The sequence below is a fragment of the Metopolophium dirhodum genome, chromosome 1 (genome assembly GCF_019925205.1).
Source record: "Metopolophium dirhodum isolate CAU chromosome 1, ASM1992520v1, whole genome shotgun sequence".
In the NCBI taxonomy this organism is placed as follows: domain Eukaryota; kingdom Metazoa; phylum Arthropoda; class Insecta; order Hemiptera; family Aphididae; genus Metopolophium; species Metopolophium dirhodum.
Window position 1 is genome coordinate 152893342 of NC_083560.1, and position 9004 is coordinate 152902345.

General features: G+C 34.9%; 1 protein-coding gene across 1 annotated transcript; it reads right to left on the reverse strand.

Annotated features, from left to right (window-relative positions):
* Positions 1-2506: 2506 nt before the first annotated feature.
* Positions 2507-7678, reverse strand: LOC132933774 (uncharacterized). Its single transcript, XM_061000053.1, has 2 exons — positions 7112-7678; positions 2507-2563 (listed from the first exon to the last, which is right to left on the reverse strand). The coding sequence occupies exons 1-2, from the start codon at positions 7676-7678 to the stop codon at positions 2507-2509; spliced, it is 624 nt and encodes a 207-aa protein (XP_060856036.1).
* Positions 7679-9004: the final 1326 nt, after the last annotated feature.

Genomic DNA, 9004 nt, shown 5'->3' on the forward strand with positions numbered 1-9004 from the left:
TTTTTATCTAATAAATTTACAAATCAATCAATAATATACTTTTGTTAGGTATAATTATGATATTTTAGTATTTATATTTCTTGTACTTGGGTGATTAATTAATTGTATAAATATAATTAATAGGCTTTTTTTATTGGGAAAAGATTATTAACTTAATCAACTTTATATTTTAGTTTAACTTAATGTTTCAGTAGAAGGCTGCTGCAGAGTGCACATAATATAAAAATTAAGAATCATACGACACCGCGTATTGGCGGCCGGTGGTCGACGATGGTGTGGAGGCGTTGGAATAAGATCGAATAGGCCGGCGCGGGCCAAATTACGATCGGCACTGGACGTGCCCGTTGTCGCGGCACAAACGACAAAACTGGACCACGTCACGGCTGACCCGTTCGCACGATGTAGGGCGGGCGGACGGGAAAACACGTGGATGCGTGGGCGAGTGGAACTCGAATCGCACGGCGATCGTCGAGCGGGTGACAAAATAGCGAGGTTCGAATCGCACCAATACCTCGGTGGCGACGCGGCGTAAATGCGGCGCACACAATCAAAGGAACCGGCGGATGAACGGTCAGGCGCGTGAACACGTGGGAACACGGCAAAATCGCACTGCGTAGGTGACGATGTGCGATAAGTGTACTGACCACGGGAGATCGAATTACACAAATTCGTGTGCACAATCGGGCGGTGCGACACGAAAGCGTCGAAAGCGCGAACCGCTTTGACGACAAAACACGTGGATACGTGGGTGACCACGGCTCGGGGTCGCGCAGCGATCGAATCGGGCGGGCGACGGACAAAAGACAAGGAGCCGTGGTGTCGGCAAACGGGCCGATACTCGTAACGCGAAAACGGGCGTTTGCGACGAGTTAAAGAGCAGCGAGGCTCGGGTGCACGGAACAAAATAACCAAGATGGCGTTTTAACGGCGGCGGCGCACCGGATCGCAACATGAACATGAGCTTGCCTAGACGGCTCGGAAAGAACGACGACGAGTATAGCGGCGGGTGCTGGCGGCCGTCGGCTTGACCGCGACGGTACCGTCCCCTTCTTCGGAGGTACAAAGTTCACTCGCACAGTGTTTCGGTGGCGGCACAGCAGGGTGACAACATTGCAACATATGCCTATCGCATACGACCGCGCAATTTTTGAATTATCGTTGTGTACCCAACAGTCCCTGTCTTTTGTTGACTTTAATATCATTAAATACATACACATAATTTATTAATATAAAAATACGAGTTTTAAATTTTATATTTGGCGCGAAACAGTTTGGCCACCACCAACGAGAAATTGCCACTGGGCGCGCGGCGGTCATCCGCACGTTTTCGTGATGCGTACTGTATGTATACACATTTACACCGCCTAAATTAGTGTTATATATTAGGTAATATGGCAGCGCATCTGCTAGTTTTATTATTAACGTAATTATTACGCGGTGCTTACTATATACGATTACTTTGATCTACCGCCTAGTAGGTTTTATTTTTAGATAAATAGTTAAAATGTCACAGCTCGCTACACCTCACCGCCCTTTCAAAGGTTTTTGTAGGGCTACAATTTGTAGAACTACAAAAAGCTTTAAAATTTGAAAACTTTACACAGACAATACATCTTACATTGATAAGGTTTACAATTTGTTTACATTATACATAGTTACATAATTCAATAGTATATAGATAAAATGGTTAATTATTGTCTTATTACGATAATTTACATGATAATCATTATTAGTTACATATTTTTTTTGTATTATATTTTTTTTTATTATTACTCGAATAGAGTATTACAATTGATTCGATTGATATTTTTGTTAGTTAACATAATATTATATAATTTAAATACAATAAAAATTGTTATTAGTAATTTGATTAAAATAGTATGAATAATGTATTTTGTAATTGATAAAATGATAAAATGATGATTAAAATAATAGTACAATGATTATACAATTACAATATATTAAATTATGTTAGTATACATATATATATTTGATTACAATAAAATAATAATTAGTATTTAAAATCTCCATTGGTATATATGGGACCAGTGTATATTTTAATTTGTTTATATTGGATTATATTATATTATTAATTATCTTTCGTAAAACAGTAAATCTTTTGCACTAGGTACAATATTAATATATCTGGCCAAATCCAAACAAATTGGATTTGCCAAATCTCTTTCTACAACCATATCTGTCATGAAACGTTTTACACATTTAATTATTTCTAGAATTTCTCTACTTTCGTAAGGTACTAATATTGAATTATTGGCTGAAACTATATGATAATCAAAACATTCCGTAAAATTATACCATTCTCCGAGTTCTGTATTAGTGTGCTTTTCAATTGCTATATTTATGTTTATTTCCTGCAATAGTTGTTCATTCCTATTCATTTTAGATTAGTGGTTCCTATAATTATAAATTCGTATTACTTGTAAATTTAAGTGAAATGTTTAATCAAATTTTCGTATCTGTAGTTCCTGATGGCATAGTCAAATATTCATTTTGTGTATATGACGTCTGTGCGTGGATCATGTGCATAAGTTATTTTGTGTTTCTTTTTTTTTTTTTTTTTTATTTTAATAGAATATTTACAATCTATGCTACAATAGGCATAATAAGCAAATTTGAACACATACATACAATTTTTTTTTTTATTTTACAACATGAACACATGAGGAGGGAGGCCATCCAGTGATAGAACCCAAAGTTATTTTAATTATTTATCAATTATTGACTTAATATGAATAAATTAAACTTAGATGGTATGAGCCATCAATCATTTAATAAGTCACGACACTAATTTCTCTTTAGCCGACGAGGAGGATTACTAGGAAGTGAGTTGGAAGCAAGTTCAGCGATTAAAGGGTTAGAGTGACATTGTAATTTAGAGTGGAATTTTTTATAATGTTTTGTTATGTTTTGCTAATTGATTTACTGTTTCTATTTGGAAGTCATTTTGGAGAGTGGAGTTTGATACGTACCAAGTTGCGGAAGAGATAATTCGGAGAGTGATACATTGGAAGGCTTGGAGGGTACGTAATTGAGATGGTTTAGCGCATCCCCAGATTTGGATAGCATAAGCCCAGATAGGCCGTAATAAGGATTTGTAGATGATTATTTTTGTGTGGAAGGGTAATTTTGATTTCAGAATTGGCCGAAGTAAGTGGAGTCGACTATTAAGAATTTTTCTTTTTGACTTGATATGAGGACCCCAGGTCAGTCTTTTGTCAATTAGGACGCCGAGGTATTTTACTTCTGAGGATATTGGGATTTGTATTCCTTGAGAATAGAGGGGAAGGGGTATGGACTTTTTTAGTGTAAATGGAACATAAATTGATTTGTCAGGATTAATTTTGATTTTCCAGTTGGATGACCATTTGTCTATTAAGTCTAAATGTGTTTGTAAAAAATGTACAGTTTCTACAGGATCATTACCAGGTGAGAGAATTGCAGTGTCGTCAGCATAGGTGGCCATAATAGTATTTGGGGTTTTAGGAATATCAGCCGTGTAGACATTAAATAAATCAGGGGAAAGGTCACTACCTTGGGGAACTCCTGCTTCAATTGGATAGAATGACGAGACAGAGTTACCATACCGGACTGTGTAAGTACGGTTTTCTAAATATGAACATATTATCAAAAAGTACGGGGCAGGTAAGAACATTTTTAATTTAAAGAGTAGACCCTTGTGCCATACCCTGTCGAACGCCTGGGCTACATCTAAAAACACTCCCGGGCAATATTGCTTTTTTTCAAATGTGGATGAAATTTGATCAGTTAGTCTGTGAATTTGGTGTACAGTGGAGTGACCCGTTCTGAAGCCAAATTGGGAATGTGGAATTATGTTGAAGGTTTGGAGTATTGGTCTTATTCTTAGTCTTATGATTTTTTCAAATAATTTGGCAAGAGTTGGCAGTAAACTTATAGGTCTATAAGACGTGATTTCATTCTTGGGTTTGTTGGGCTTAGGAATAACAATTATTGTTGATAATTTCCATATCGATGGAATGTAAGAAATCCGTAACATGGAATTAAATATGTAAGTTATAAGGATGATTGTCTTTTTCGGTAGATTATTTAGAATTTTGTTGGTAATAAGATCATAACCGGGTGCTTTTTTTTCTTTTAATTTACTTATTAGAAATTTGATTTCACTTGGTGAGGTATGTTTTGCTGGAAGTGACATTGGAAGAGGACTGTCTATAAATTAGTTGATTCTTTCAAGGTGTTCATTACTGGGATGTATATCAGTATGAGGTTTGAAAATGTTAGAGAAATGTTCGCCAAAAAGGTTTGCTTTTTCATCATCAGAAATAGCTATGGATCTGTTAGGGCCAATTATCGGCGGCATTTGCTGTCTTATATTAAGTAAGTTTTTTGTGGTTTACCATAGTGAGCCGTCATTTGTGTTAAGGGATTGATATTTTTTTTCAAAAAACTCTGATTTATGTTTTGATATTAATTTTTTGATGGTGTTTGTCAAGTGATTAAATATTTGTTTATCAGATGGGTATCGATACTTTTGCCATCTAGAACGAACACGACGTTTATCAGAGATTAAAGTTCTTATGTGGATGGGTAAGATTTGATTATTTGTTTGATTCATACTCCTTGGAGTATATGGGAGTGATGATTTGTATATAGCTGATTGTATCGAGGTTGTGAGGACTTGGGCAGCGTTTTCTATGTCAGTTTTTGATTTAAGAGAGATTTTTAAATTGGTGGTATTTTGCATGATCTCAGCGAACTCGTTCCATTTTATTGGACCTTGTAATAAAGAAGGATGCATAGGGTTTAGATCTGGAGCTACATTTAGTTGGAGCAGGACAGGAGTGTGATCAGAGTTAAGATCGTTTAAGTTGGTGACAGAGAAATTAATATAACTGGGTAATGTTGAGATGAAGAAATCTAAAATGTCTGGGTGTCTATTTAGGTGTTGGGGCCAGTAGGTGGGACCAATTGGGGATATGTGTGTATAATTGTTATTGTTAATTATTTTTTGTAATATTTTACCTCTTGAGTTATTAGATATGCAGCCCCACTGGGAGTGTTTGGCATTTAGGTCACCACCAATCAAAAACTTTTGACCGAGGGATTTAAAAAATTCTTCTAATTGTTTTGAGTTAATAGCAGGATATGGAGGAAGATATACAGATGAAATATTAATTGGTATATGATTCAACGATATTTGGATGTTAGTTACTTGTATAGTAGGCGTTTGGCTAGCCGGAAGAAGAAGGTGCTTGATTTTAGATGAAATTATTATAGCAGATCCTGCATGAGCTGTTTTATCAGGATGATCAGTTCTATAAACCGTATAGGCCGGGAAAAATAGTTAAGTGTATGGTTTACAGTGTGTCTCCGAGATGAGTGCTAAATCAATTTGTTTTTCTTGTAATAAATTTAAAAATTCTGCTTCATTTTGTTTTATACCATTGGCATTCCAAAGTAATACCTTAATTACGTTAGAGTTAAGTTGATGACTGACCATCATTTTAAGAGTTTATCTATAACTGTTGTGAGGAGTGATATGAGAGGATTAATTATCAATTTAAATTCAGAAATGAACGAGGATAATTGGATTGCTATAGATTCATGTGAATTCTCATTGCTATTTTGAGAGGTATTATTTTTGGATTTAATTTGAGGAGGTTTTTGACTTAATTGAGGGAATGACGAGGTGTCTGTTAAATCAGGAGGATAAATATGGGTGCTATCACTTTTAACGCCTTCCCTCCCCTTTACAATATTACTATAGTTAATATTACTTTTTTTGTTGAATTTATTGTTTGAATTGGATTTGCTGTGATGGAGTTTCTGCAGGTTCTTGTGAACTTGACATCCACGATAGTTTGCAGTATGAGCGCCACCACAGAGTACACATACAGGTGGCTGATCGCTGGTCTTGTTACAAGCTGAAGTTGAGTGGTTGGAGTTACAGCGAACACATCTTGAGGGATATGCACAATAAGTTTTAGAGTGACCGTACTCTTGGCAGTTTATACACTGGATAATCTCCCGTCTTTTGTATGGTTTTTCTATTTTAATCTTTGTGTTAAGTATCGAGTTTAGATGAAAAATGTCTTGGTTGATCTCAGTTGGTTCTAAGTCAACGAAGAATATCGGAAGTTTACTTTTTGTGGTTTTGTGTAAAACGTTTGTAACACTACGAACTGTGTATCCAATTTCCTGAATTGCAATACCTATGTCAACTGTTGGGGTAGACGGATGCAAATTTCTAACAACTATACGGAATGATTTGTCTTCCTGGGCTTGGAATGTGTGATATTCAGCTTTAGACTCTTTTAAGTATTTTATAATCAATCTGTAAGTGTCAGAGTTGCTGGATTGTATCTTTAGGTTTTTGGAAGTTGATTTGACAAAAAAGTTGTTGATTCCAACTAACTTGATTAAAACAGTACGAAATGCGGCAAAGTCCAACAATCCGCGGACGAAAATGGATGGGGGTGGTTTGATTTTTATTTCGTCCATGTCTATGTTAGCATTGGAATTTTCATCAGATTTAGTCTTATTTGAATCAGTATTATTATTTTCATTATTTTCATTGTCGAGAATAGCGTATCTATTTGTTGATGCAAAAATAGATTTGATATTTTTTTTATTTAAATTTGACGATGAACTCTATCAGTGGATAGATTACGTTTAGTTTTGGACTGTACTATTTTATATTCAGAAATATTTATGTTGTTTTCGTTGGAGTTCGAAAATACATCGTCACTTGAAGCACTCTGTATACGAGATGTATTGGATTTGGTATGGTTTGAACTGTTATTATTACGATTAAGATTAGCATTACCAATTTTAGACATTGTTCGTTATCGGGTTACGTAAGAGAAGAGATTACGGCTGCCGCCGACTGTGACAGTCAGGGAAACCGTGTGTGTGTGGCAGATTAATTATAATTACCAGTTTTTTGTAGATTTCTAGTCGAGAAGTGATATATTCACACGAGGAAAATTCGGGTTGAATCAGATTTCCCACCTGCATCCAGCTGTAGTAAAATCAAATTTTTCCGTAAACTCGGGTTTAAGAAAGAAAACGATTTAGGTTCAACAGATAAAGTACATGTGTAACGGACGACATTCGCGTAGCGACTGTGTTTCTTTTTACATATTAAATTGTGTGACTCGGTAAGGTTTAATATCCTTCCCGATTTGTCATAATACCCTACTTCTATTTCAAAAATAATTCTTTTGTTTGATACGTCCTCTAATTGTAAATAAAATTGTCGGTTTAAATTTTTATCGTAACAGCGCATATCTAATAATGGAAAATTAATTCCTAATCTCTTTAAAATTTCTCTGTCGGAACTACCTCCAAACACCACAATCACATTAATCTTATTGTCACGCAGTATATAGTTTTTTATATAGGTCGCATTCAAACTATTTACTGGTGCTCTAAGACTCTGATTCAGTTGGTCTAGACATAGGTCCCTGAGTTCGGGTTTTGCCTTAAAAATTCGTGCTAATGCCTTTTGTGCTACTAGTACCTCTCGATCCTTCATCGGTCTTACTTCTCCGTTTTCTGGCAGATATAACGGTCGTCCTTCTAGCTTCCTTATCTTAAACCGGTCCAAACTGTTCGATATCGCTCCAGATATAAGGACCTTACTCGTTCTATGAATGTTAGTAAACTCGAAATCCATTATAACGAACTTGTGGGTATTTCCTCTATATACAAATATAATAATTAGTTCCTTACTTATACTATAATATCTACATTACATTTATTTTATATTAATTAATAAAAATTTTTTTTTTTTTTTAATTACTTATTATTGCTGGTAAATTACTAGCAGTAGTATTATTGATACCTATATTCCTGTCATTAGTATCTGAAAATGAGGTTTCCTGTAATTTATTCCTCTTTACTCTCATACAACTTACGGTTTACTATAGGTCCATGCTCGTTGTATGATATATTTTTCCTCATTGGTTCATAAATTGTTTGTTTACAGAACTTACCTTTACCAAGTGGTTTTTTAATTGTTCTGACCACCATAGCATTATTATTTCTTTTTAGAGTCCTAGTGTATAGATACATTACGTATATCAATAAAATTAATATTAAAGAACATGATAGTAATCCTATTAAAACATATGTCAAATAATGTTTAGCTTGGTCGGCCTTTCCGCCCTGCCTATCTTCTTCTTTTTCGACCATTGATTGTATTTCATTCAGGGAATGAGCTAATTCGTGAACGTTATCTAGCCTTAGTAAATCATGACCTTGGGTATATTTAGGAATTGCTAATGTGTTTAGTTTTAGAATATTAAGATTCAAACTACCTATTCCTAGTTTAGGTATAAAGTTCAAATAATATTTGGATTTTACTTCCCGCGTGGGGTTTAAAACTATATCACTAGCATAAGCCCTACATTCTTGATTTAAGTTGACTAAACCCTGATTCCTTAATTGTACTATATGTGGCTCTTGTTCCCCTTGACATGTTATGGTTAATGTATCATTGTTAGTGGTATAAATCCGTGTATTTGCATACTTTAACTTATGATAAATATTCTTTGCTATCACTATGATTCCTGCTTCGCAGTTGCTTGGTAACACATCAGGATTCTTAAATAATGAAATTTCGCATGGTTGTCTAACGGATTCATGTTGAATAGGTTGAAATTCTGGACATATATTGAAAATTTCGGTAGCTATACAGCTTAACAATTGTGTTTCTGTGAAGGTTGTAAACTATCTCCTATTCTTAGTTATTCCTACATACTGAAATTCTGGCTTTAATATTACACTATGTCTGTAGTCAAATCTATGTGGAATTGGTATAATTTTGAATAATGTTAGTTCTAGTTCTGTTATCAATGGTATTTTAATTAAGAACACTATCTGATTTCCACTGTAATACACGGCCATCTTAGTTATTTTACTTAACTCATATATTTCATTTGCTTTAGTTCCCATGGGTAAATTCAAATTAACTGGTAAGTTTAATTTAATCTGGGTCAAT